Source organism: Neofelis nebulosa, chromosome 9 (genome assembly GCF_028018385.1).
Source record: "Neofelis nebulosa isolate mNeoNeb1 chromosome 9, mNeoNeb1.pri, whole genome shotgun sequence".
Taxonomy (NCBI): Eukaryota; Metazoa; Chordata; class Mammalia; order Carnivora; family Felidae; genus Neofelis; species Neofelis nebulosa.
Window position 1 is genome coordinate 22,396,429 of NC_080790.1, and position 12,144 is coordinate 22,408,572.

Below are 12,144 nucleotides of genomic sequence, written 5' to 3' on the forward strand. Positions count from 1 at the left end.
TTGCACAATATCGTATTTATATCCTTTTTTGCTTGAGCTGTTAGGCCACAGAATCCGTAGGCAGTTGCTGTTATAAAAGGGTTCTCTGGGTTATTTATAATGTTTCTGGTTCCTTACAAGTTGCTGGTTCACTCTTGGGTCTTGGGTCGATTGTACACTGGGAGAATGAAGGGTGGAACTGAACCATCTTTCTGGGAATCTCACTGCTGAAGCCTGGTGTGGATGATTCACAACAACCTGTACGCCTGGGCCTGAATACCTGCTTTGTCTACACAACCAAATTCATCACATACTGGCTGATTTGTCACTTCATCAGGGGGGCAGTGTGTAGTTATGTGAAGGCTGTGTTTGCACCTGCAGAAAGCTAATGTCTCAGGCACAGATGGTAGGGGAGATATCTCAACTAGCATTGTGTTGCAAAAGAGTTTCCTTCACATGCTATTTACTTTAAAAATTTTTTTTTCAACGTTTTTTATTTATTTTTGGGACAGAGAGAGACAGAGCATGAACGGGGGAGGGGCAGAGAGAGAGGGAGACACAGAATCGGAAACAGGCTCCAGGCTCCGAGCCATCAGCCCAGAGCCTGACGCGGGGCTCGAACTCACGGACCGCGAGATCGTGACCTGGCTGAAGTCGGACGCTTAACCGACTGCGCCACCCAGGCGCCCCCACATGCTATTTACTTTAAATGAAGGATACATTTCTGCTCCAAATGCTACTCTGTTGCACAGATCAGTGATTCCCCGAAATGGGGGTGGCAGGCAGCCAGACATGCCCAATGGAAGGGCGTATAGGGATCATCTGAGCATTTCATTTGATTTTCTGTAAACGACACAGGCATCTTCCTGTGCTATCTGCAGAGAATCACCGATGATATGGATTGTTTCCTTAAAAAAATTTTTTTTTAGTCTTTATTTATTTTTGAGAGAGCAAGTAGGGGAGGAACAGAGAGAGAAGGAGACACAGAATCCGAGGCAGGCTCCAGGTTCTGAGCTGTCAACACAGAGCCCGACGTGGGGCTTGAATCCACGAGCCGTGAGTTCACGACCTGAGTTGAAGTTGGATGCTTAACCGACTGAGCCACCCAGGCGCCCCTGATGTGGATTGCTTCTAATGGGAGTAGGTCTTACTCCTTAGGTGAGTCAAGGCCCCCAAAATGCTGACAACCACCACGACTGATAGAATGATCTAGTGGTGTTGACCATGAACTAAGCATCTTACTTGGTTCCCCCACCCTTTTATTTTAAAGGAAATGAACTACCATTCTGTCCTCTGAATTCTTGAGTTCCTAAACTCCCTCTCAGTATCCCCACTGCCACCTCCCTAGTCCAGGCTGCCATAATTTGTTACTAGATAGATCAAGACAACAGTCTTTGGGTGGTTCTCCCTGCCTCTGGTATTGTAATCTCCAATTTAGTCTTTATAAGGAGCCAGTTAAATTTTTTAATATAGTACAAATCTGATAAAATCTATTCCTGCTTAAACTCTTCAGTGGCTCCCCATTGCCCTCGGGAGAACATGCAGATTTCCAGTTGTGGCAGATGAAGCCCTTCACAGCCTGTCCCTGTTACAGCCACACCTCATCCTGTTCTGTTCTTCCTTGTATCATAAACTCCACACAGAACTACTTAAATTAGAGGCACAAACCTGATACACTCTCTTAGTCCTGCACCTTTCATGAGCTGCTGCCTCTGCCTGGGTGACCCTTCCCCAAGCTGACTTATCCTGTAGCTCGCCCTCCCTTGCCCTCTCAAAAGCAGGGTTACGGGCCCCTCAGGCCAGGTGGGCTCCTCATCTGCTCTCCCACCACACTTGTTTTGTTTCATTGATGCTGGAACAAGAATAAGGTGACAGGGGCCTCCCCATCATGGTACTCCTCATTCTGAACGTGGGTTACAGACTCTTCCAGACTTAAGCTCTTTGTGGCCAGGGGCTGTCTTTTAAGTTTATTTATTTTGGGGCGCCTGGGTGGCTCAGTCGGTTAAGTGTCCGACTTCAGCTCAGGTCACGATCTCGCGGTCTGTGAGTTCGAGCCCCGCGTCGGGCTCTGGGCTGATGGCTCAGAGCCTGGAGCCTGCTTCCGATTCTATGTCTCCCTCTCTCTCTGCTCCTCCCCCGTTCATGCTCTGTCGCTCTCTGTCTCAAAAAGAAATAAATGTTAAAAAAAAAATAAGTTTATTTATTTTGAGAGAGAGAGAGAGCACACGTGCACAAATGGGGGCGGGGCAGGGGGAGAGAGAGAATCCCCAGCAGGTTCCATGTTCAGCTCAGAGCCCAACCCAGGGCTCAATCTCACAACTGGGGGATCGTGACTCAAACCGAGAGTGGGCTGGCCAACTGACTGAACCACCCAGGCGCCCCGCCAGGGACTATTTTATTACATGAGTGTCCCTATTATACCAGTGCACAGCTGCTGTTTAGCATGCAGAAAATTAAAATACAGTGTGCTGAATAAACGTATGCTCAGTGGGGTGCTCCTCACCTCCTTTTGCCAGAACCTCCCACAGGGATTGTTTCTGTTTCTTAAAGGATAGTGACTTTCTGTGTTTAAGGACTGTGTTTTCTGTCTAGAGGTCACTTTTGTTTCATCAACCTTGGAACAAGAATAAGGTGACAGGAAGCCTCCGGATTCCAGGCATCTCTCCCTAGCAATTTTAAAAGACACGAAGAATAGAAAAGAGAAGGTCAAATGTATACCTTATAGGGGTTCTAGAATGAGGGGATTGAGGACGTAGAGGGGAGGCAATAATGACAGAGAGAATGGTTAAGAATTTTTCAGAATTGATGAGAAACATAAATACTGATGTTTATAGCAGCATTGTTAACAACAGCCCAATTATGGAAACAGCCCACGTGATGAACGGATAAAGATGTGATGTATATATACAATGGAATATTACTCAGCCATAAAAATAGTGAAATATTGCCATTTGCAATGACCTGGATAGAACTGCAGTGTACTATGGTAAGCGAAATAAGTCAATCAGAGAAAGACAACTATCATATAGTTCCACTCAAGAAACAAAACAGATGACCATATGGGGGGAAAAAAGAGAGAGAGGCAAACCAGGAAACAGATTCTTAACTACAGAGAACATGGTTACCAGAGGGGAGGTAGGTGGGGGAATGGGTTAAATAGGTGATGGGGAGGGGCGTCCGGGTGGCTCAGTTGGTTGAGCATCCGACTTCAGCTCAGGTCATGATCTCGCCATCTGTGAGTTTGAGCCCCACGTTGGGCTCTGTGCTGACAGCTCAGAGCCTGGAGCCTGCTTCGGATTCTGTGTCTCCCTCTCTCTCTCTGCCCCTCCCCCACTCATGCTCTGTCTGTCTCTCTCTCTCTGTCAAAAATAAACAAACATTAAAAATAGGTGATGGGGATTAAGGAGTCCACCTGTTGTGATGAACACTGGTGTTGTATATTAAGTAATGAGTCACTAAATTCTACACCTGAAACTAATATTACACTGCACGTTAACTAACTTGAATTTATTTTATTTTATTTTATTTTATTTTATTTTATTTTATTTTATCTTATCTTATTTTTAATACAAAGGTTTTATTGATGTACTTTAAGGATGGGATATAAAGCTATTTAACTTACTTTTAAAATGTGAGACTAGTCTCATGTGCTTTTAAAAAAATTATTTAATTTATTTTTTAAATTTACATGTAAGTTAGCATATGGTGCAACAGTGATTTCAGGAGTAGATTCCTTAGTGCCCCTTCCCCACTTAGCCCATCCTCCTCCCATGACCCCTCCAGTAACCCTCTGTTTGTTCTCCATATTTAAGAGTCTCTTATGTTTTGTCCCCCTCCCTGTTTTTGTATTATTTTTGCTTCCCTTCCTTTATGTTCATCTGTTGTGTCTTAAAGTCCTCATATGAGTGAAGTCATATGATATCTTTCTCTGACTAATTTCGCTTAGCATCATACCCTCTAGTTCCATCCACATAGCTGTGAATGGCAAGATTTCATTCTTTTTGATTGCTGAGTAATACTCCATTGTGTGTGTGTCTGTGTGTACATATATGTACACATCTTTATCCATTCATCCATCAATGGACATTTGGGCTCTTTCCATACTTTGGCTATTGTCAATAGTGTTGCTATAAACATTGGGGTGCATGTGCCCCTTCGAAACAGCACACCCATATCCCTTGGATAAATACCTAGTGGTGCAGTTGCTGGGTCGTAGGGTAGTTCTATTCTTAATTTTTTGAGGAACCTCCATACTGCTTTCCAGAGTGGCTGCACCAGTTTGCATTCTCACCAGCAATGCAAAAGAGATCCTCTTTCTCCGCATCCTCGCCAACATCTGTTGCTGCCTGAGTTGTTCATGTTAGCCATTCTGACAGGTGTGAGGTGGTATCTCATTGTGGTTTTGATTTGTATTTCCCTGATGATGAGTGATGTGGAGCATGTTCTCATGTGTCGGTTGGCCATCTGGATGTCTTCTTTGGAGAAGTGTCTATCCCTGTCTTTTGCCTATTTCTTCACTGGATTATTTGTTTTTTGGGTGTTGAGTCTGGTAAGTTCTTTATAGACTTTGGATACTAACCCTATATCTGATATGTCATTTGCAAATATCTTCTCCCATTCTGTGGGTTGCCTTTTAGTTTTGCTGATTGTTTCCTTCGCTGTGCAGATGCTTTTTATTTTGATGAGGTTAGTTCATTTCTGCTTTTATTTCCCTTGCCTCTGGAGATGTGTTGAGTAAGAGGTTGCTGTGGCCAAGGACAAAGAGGTTTTTGCCTGCTTTCTCCTCTAGGATTTTGATGGCTTCCTGTCTTACATTTAATTAGGTCTTTCATCCACTTTGAGTTTATTTTTGTGTATAGTGTAAGAAAGTGGTCCAGGTTCATTTTTCTGCATGTCACTGTCCAGTTTTCCCAGCACCACTTGCTGAAGAGACTGTCTTTATTCCACTTTATTCCACTGGATATTGTTTCCTGCTTTGTCAAAGATTAGTTGGCCATACGTCTGTGGGTCCATTTCTGGGTTCTCTATTCTGTTCCATTGATCTGAGTGTCTGTTTTTGTGCCAGTACCATACTGTTTTGATGATTACAGCTTTGTAATACAACTTGAAGTCTGCGATTGTGATGCCTCCTGCTTTGGTTTTCTTTTTCAGGATTGTTTTGGCTATTTGGGGTCTTTTCTGATTCCATACAAATTTTAGGATTGTTTGTTCTAGCTCTATGAAGAATGCTGGTGTTATTTTGATAGGGATCGCATTGAATATGTAGATTGCTTTGGGTAGTATTGGCATTTTAACAATCTTTGTTCTTCCTAACTAACTTGAATTTAAATAAAAACTTGAAGAAAAAAATAGAGTATTAGAGTCCCTCCCAGCCCCCCCCCCCCCCCCCAAAAAAAAAGCTTCAGGAAGAACAGAGTCATGAGCAGTATAAAGAAGAATAGGGGCACCTGGGTGGGTCAGTTGGTTAAGTGTCTGACTTTTGATTTCAGCTGAGGTCATGATCTCACCATTCTTGGATACAAGCCCCACATCAGGCTCTGTGCTGAGAGCGCAGAGCCTGCTTGGGATTCTCTTTCTCCTTCTCTCTCCGTCCCTCCCCTGCTCACTCTTTCTCTCTCTCTCAAAATAAATTAAAAAAGTAAAAAAAAAAATACATAAGAATAAATTCAGATCTGGGCTCATTATAGTAAAACTGCAGAATGGCAAAGATCAAGAAAAGTTCTTACAAAATCCTACTGTTTTTCTGTTCAAATGTGTTTTTTTTTTTTTTTTAAATTTTTTTTTTTTTTCAACGTTTTTTATTTATTTTTGGGACAGAGAGAGACAGAGCATGAACGGGGGAGGGGCAGAGAGAGAGGGAGACACAGAATCGGAAACAGGCTCCAGGCTCCGAGCCATCAGCCCAGAGCCTGACGCGGGGCTCGAACTCACGGACCGCGAGATCGTGACCTGGCTGAAGTCGGACGCTTAACCGACTGCGCCACCCAGGCGCCCCTCAAATGTGTTTTTTAAAAGCTAGGTCCTGATATAGGTTGCATCTTCATAGCACTAAGCATCTGAAAGCAAAGAGGTCACACTGTGTTTCTAACGTTTTACCTCTTAAAAACCACCTGAAGCAAAAATAGCAAAATATTAAGAAATAACAAATTATCCAGCTCTCTATACTTTTCAGTATAATTGAAATATTTCACAATTTACAAAGAAGGAAGAAAGGGAGGGCGGCAGGCAGTCTGACTGGCCTTGGGATGACTGAGGGAAGTTAGTAAATGTAAGTATTTGATGCGAATTATATTTCACGTACAACTGAATCCACACAATTAGATACCCACATGCTAAAGCAGACTAAGGAGAGGAAGACAGTTTTCTTAACAGGGAACAGGACAGTCACGGGAAGTCACTTAGCAAATACAACCATGATCTTTCTTTCTCTAATTTTCATTTGTTTTGACCAGGGAAAGAAAAGGATATACAATTTTCAGTTTTCAGAGACTCTTTCAGGGGAGATGTGATTCACCTAACCTCTGGACGCCCTCTATCCCCAAATCACATCGCATTTGTAGGGATGTACCACAGTATAGAGCCCTCCTGTAGTTTTAAAAGGAGGAAAGTGTGAATGATGAATCATGCCTTTACCTTCTGTCCCGCTGCAGTACATTTTACTGACACGCACATGCATGCATGACATTCATGCCACCAACAATTTATTCACACAGAGCATACGTCCTCAGCACTGAAAATACACAAAGTATCCACACCGTTAAACTACACCACACACATGTTTTCACATGAAGGCAGACAGGTGTTTAGCAAGCTATGAACCACACACACCTTCTTCATTTCCTTGTTCACCTCTCTCAGCAGTGATGGGCACTGAGGGCGCTGGGCATGGCTCCAACTCACTGGGCTCTACAGCTTGGCTCCAGACGGTTTCTTCACCTCCTCACAATTTCAGATCTACCCAAGCAACATCTTCACACACTGGAAGCCACTTTAGAAGCACCACGGTGTAGTCCTGACTGCCACCTCCCAGTCAAGTTATCACCCTGCTATCAAGGACACAAGACACCACGCTGCTCTCCAGGAGCGGGGAGAAGTGGAGGGTAGGGGTAGGACGTAAGAAGTCTTCCTTGTGGCTGGATAAGCAAGCTCATACACCCTGAAACCGCCCCTTCCTACCGGGACAGGGACTGTCTCCTGTCCTTTCAGTCAGGGAGCATCGAGGCCCACAGAACACTCTACGTCTAGATTTAGAGTTTGCTCTCTTGACTTTTGCTGACGTTTTAACAGTTATTTTTTCCTCTACGTCTTCCTTCCACCTCCGTGCCCCTGTTCTCCGCTACCAATGCTCTTTTCAATCTCTGGCTGTATTTGAGTTCTGAAGCAGGGCCAGGGATCCCAGCTTCCTGCTCGGGAGCCCCTAAGATGTCTGGCACTAGGCACATGTGCATGTGTGTCCAGGTCCAGCCGTGGGACAGGTGGGACAGTACTTTAGGAAAACGGAAAAGACAGCCTCGTAGTTGGCCCTGGTTCAGTTCCTCCAAGTGAAGATGACATTTCTGGTAAGCAGTTACAATTAGATTTTTAGAGCCCTGTGTTTTCAACGGATCCCATGCAGGATTAAGAAAGATAATTTAAAATATTTAATTCTGCCTGATTAGCCAGTAAATGAGGTGATCTGCTGATATGGAAGTAATGTAATAGAGCTAATATGGACCCCCCGGGCGTGACGGATGTCTTGTGCCTTGTCAATCAGTGTCTTTAGCAATTATCTTGTCCTCTGTCCTTTCTTCATATCCAGTCAATTTTTTTTTTTCATTTTCATCTTTTCTGGCAGCCAGAGTTGGCAGAGTGGTTCAGATATCATGCCCATTTATTGATATCATTCCTAAGATTAAGATGGGTATTTCGGAGCCTCACCTGGGTTTTCTGTATTCTATGATGCTGATTTCAGAGATGCCATTTACTTCTGTAACTTCATTTTTTTTGGCCTGGCCTTTCTATCCCTGCAGGTAAAATAATCTAAAGATAGGTTTTAAAATGGGCACCTGGGTATTTTGTTTTTATAACATTAGAAAAAAGCATTTGTGTCTGAGATTTATCCTTTCCCTTGACATATTCAAGGTAGAACTTAAGGACTATAAGGAATCCTGTCGATCCTGTAGTCCCCTGAGAACACTGGGGCTCAGTGAGACCAAGCGGCCCTAATACACACACTACTTACTTTCCCACAAGGAACTAGAACTCTTTTGTTTTTTCAGGAAGGCCTGTTATTATGTGCCAAGCATATAGTAAGCACTGGGATTTCCCAAGAAGAACTCTCTGAGCTGGACCTTGAGGATGGTTAGGAGTTTGCTAGGCAGGGAATGAGTGTTTTTGTCTTTCCTTAAACTAGAGAACTAGTTTGGGAATGTTAAAAAAGAGGAACTCTATTTTCCCTAGCCTCTCTAGTTAGCAGTTCAGGCCTCTATTTATTTTATTTTATTTTTTTTAATTTTTTTTTTTTTACGTTTATTTATTTTTGAGACAGAGAGAGACAGAGCATGAATGCGGGAGGGTCAGAGAGAGAGGGAGACACAGAATCTGAAACAGGCTCCAGGCTCCGAGCTGTCAGCACAGAGCCCGACGTGGGGCTTGAACTCACGGACGTGAGATCATGACCTGGGCCGAAGTCGGACGCTCAACCGACTGAGCCACCCAGGCGCCCCCAGGCCTCTATTTAAAGAAGCCTCACGGAAAGATGATTTGGTTATACTCACTGGGAGTGGTGCACCTCTCCTTCAGAGTTAGTCATTCAATGACAAGAATGAACGGAAGTGATCTATCTGTGCCCAAAACTTTGCAATCTGGACAGGATGATCCTGCCAGACACTACTAGCCGTGCAGTCCAGGTCCTTGTCTTGTACAGGAAGATGCTGGAACTGAATGGCAGTGGGACTTGGGTTTCTTTTCTGTAACGTACAGAGCCAAGGTTATGTCCACTCTGTGTACTGGAGAGTGATGCAAGCTCCTGGCGCATACTTCCTGGTACCCCCCCGCGTGATCCAGGTTCAATGAACAGACACATGGGGACCTACTAATGAGCACTAAAAGGTACTGAGTGCTCACGTGCGCCAGGAACTGTTCTTAGAGCCATACATGGGTCACTGCATTTAAAAATTTTTTTACATTTATTTATTTATTTTTGAGACCGGGGGGGGGGGGCGCAGAGAGAGAAGGAGACATACAATCTGAAGCAGCCTCCAGGCTCTGAGAGAGCTGTCAGCACAGAGCCTGACGCGGGCTCGAACCCACGAACCGTGAGATCATGACCTGAGCCAAAGTCAGATGCTCAACCGACTGAGCCACCCAGGCGCCCCTGGGTTACTGCATTTAAGTGAGGCTGCACCGTACGGCACAAAGCAGGCAGTGCCTTTGCAGGATCTGGTAGCTCCCGAACATCTAGAGAAATGGAGTGATTACAGAAGCCTGTATCTTAACAAGTGACAAGGAAAGTCAGTGCTGGAAGGCCAACTAGGAGGGACTGAAGGCTAGGCAGACTGCCACAAAATCAAGAGGAAGAAGGGTGCAGTAGAGAGTACATGGATGTTAGAGTCAGACAGACAGACCGGCAAGCAGTTCCTGGCTCTGCCAACTTACCAGCTGTATGACCAGGCAGGCTGTTTGCCTTTGGGAGCATTACTTTCCTCCTCTCTAAAATGGGCATTAACCTTGTCTTGCAGGGTTGTTCTGAGCATACGGAGTCCAGCACAAAGCCCAGCACAGCGTGGTGCCTGGCTTTCCAGATTAGCCTAAGAATCCTCATGTTCCCAAAAATCTGTAAGAATCATGGAATGTGAGACGTCTAAGATGCCTCAGAGATCACCCACCCCAGACATGTCATGTTTGGACGCACAACCTGAGCCCAAACATAATGAGTCCTTTGCCCAAAGCAGCCTGCTAGTTACTGGCTAGATTAGGGTCTGAGCTCAAGACATAATCTGGCCTTACCCACTGGGACCGATTATTACAGTTGAACCATAAGCAAAACACTCAAGATGGTTTTCACCAAGAGGGTGATTTAGGATGATTCTGTTAGTTCAATTCAGATTATTTCCTCCTGCTCACAAAACAGCTGACTTTTCAATTTTTGCTTTAGATCACTTCTGAAGTACATTCATTTGCTTTCCTGTTAGTCCTGCTTGGGCCACTGTACAAAAAAAGCCACAGGCTGAGTGGCTTGAACAACAGAAATTTACTTCTCACAGTTCTGGAGGCTGGAAGTCCAAGATCAAGGTGCTCACAAGGTAGGTTTCATTCTGAGGCTTTTTCTCCTTGGCTTGCAGGGTGCCACCATCTTTTTTTCTTTTAATTTTTTAAAATTAATTTTTAAAATTTACATCCAAGTTAGCATATAGTGCAACAATGATTTCAGGAGTAGATTCCTTAATGCCCCTTACCCATTTAGCCCATCCCCCCTCCCACAACCCCGCTAGTAACCCTCTGTTTGTTCTCCATATTTAAGAGTCTCTTATGTTTTGTCCCCCTCCCTGTTTTTGTATTATTTTTGCTTCCCTTCCCTTATGTTCATCTGTTTTGTCTCTTAAAGTCCTCCTATGAGTGAAGTCATAGGATTTTTGTCTTTCTCGGACTAATTTCACTTAGCATAACACCCTCCAGTTCCATCCACGTAGTTGCAAATGGCAAGATTTCATTCTTTTTGATTGCCGAGTCATACTCCATTGTATACATATACCACATCTTCTTTATCTGTTCATCCATCGATGGACATTTGCGCTCTTTCCACACTTTGGCTATTGTTGATAGTGCTGCTATAAACATGGGGGTGCATGTGTCCCTTTGAAACACCACCCCTGTATCCTGTGGATAAATGCCTAGGAGTGCAAATGCTGGGTCATAGGGTAGTTCTATTTTTAATTTTTTGAGGAACCTCCATCCTGTTTTTCCAGAGTGGCTGCACCAGTTTGCATTCTCACCAGCAATGCAAAAGAGATCCTCTTTCTCCGCATCCTCGCCAACATCCGTTGTTGCCTGAGTTGTTCATGTTAGCCATTCTGACAGGTGTGAGGTGGTATCTCACTGTGGTTTTGATTTGTATTTCCCTGATGATGAGTGATGTGGAGCATGTTCTCATGTGTCGGTTGGCCATCTGGATGTCTTCTTTGGAGAAGTGTCTATTCCTGTCTTCTGCCCATTTCTTCACTGGATTATTTGTTTTTTGGGTGTTGAGTCTGGTAAGTTCTTTATAGACTTTGGATACTAACCCTATATCTGATATGTCATTTGCAAATATCTTCTCCCATTCTGTGGGTTGCCTTTCAGTTTTGCTGATTGTTTCCTTCGCTGTGCATAAGCTTTTTATTTCGATGAGGTCCCAATAGTTCATTTCTGCTTTTATTTCCCTTGCCTCTGGAGACGTGTTGAGTAAGAGGTTGCTGTGGCCAAGGACAAAGAGGTTTTTGCCTGCTTTCTCCTCTAGGATTTTGATGGCTTCCTGTCTTACATTTAATTAGGTCTTTCACCCACTTTGAGTTTATTTTTGTGTATAGTGTAAGAAAGTGGTCCAGGTTCATTTTTCTGCATGTCACTGTCCAGTTTTCCCAGCACCACTTGCTGAAGAGACTGTCTTTATTCCACTTTATTCCACTGGATATTGTTTCCTGCTTTGTCAAAGATTAGTTGGCCATACGTCTGTGGGTCCATTTCTGGGTTCTCTATTCTGTTCCATTGATCTGAGTGTCTGTTTTTGTGCCAGTACCATACTGTTTTGATGATTACAGCTTTGTAATACAACTTGAAGTCTGCGATTGTGATGCCTCCTGCTTTGGTTTTCTTTTTCAGGATTGTTTTGGCTATTTGGGGTCTTTTCTGATTCCATACAAATTTTAGGATTGTTTGTTCTAGCTCTGTGAAGAATGCTGGTGTTATTTTGATAGGGATCGCACTGAATATGTAGATTGCTTTGGGTGGTACCGACATTTTAACAATATTTCTTCTTCCTATCTAGGAGCATGGAATCTTTTTCCATTTTTTGTGTCTTCTTCAATTTCTTTCATAAGCTTTCTATAGTTTTCAGTGTATAGATTTTTCACCTCTTTGGTTAGATTTACTCCTAGGTATTTTATGGGTTTTGGTGCAATTGTAAATGGGACCAATTCCTTGATTTCT

The 12,144-nt window shown here is 43.7% G+C and overlaps 1 protein-coding gene and 1 long non-coding RNA gene across 7 annotated transcripts in view; one reads left to right on the plus strand and one right to left on the minus strand.

Annotated features, from left to right (window-relative positions):
• The window catches only part of RBKS (ribokinase), a 93,140-nt gene that overhangs the window by 22,843 nt on the left and 58,153 nt on the right, over positions 1 to 12,144 (minus strand). For 2 of the 5 annotated variants that reach the window (XM_058682901.1, XM_058682905.1), the window contains one exon: positions 9,178 to 9,793. The exons of the other annotated variants lie outside the window; for them this stretch is intronic. In XM_058682901.1, coding sequence (XP_058538884.1) covers positions 9,527 to 9,793 — 267 coding nt within the window. In that variant the 3' untranslated portion in view covers positions 9,178 to 9,526. Of the gene's footprint in view, positions 1 to 9,177; positions 9,794 to 12,144 lie in introns of those variants that run through there. 5 annotated transcript variants of the gene reach the window in all.
• The window catches only part of LOC131484556 (uncharacterized), a 66,978-nt gene that overhangs the window by 10,783 nt on the left and 44,051 nt on the right, over positions 1 to 12,144 (plus strand). The gene's annotated exons all lie outside the window — the stretch shown is intronic.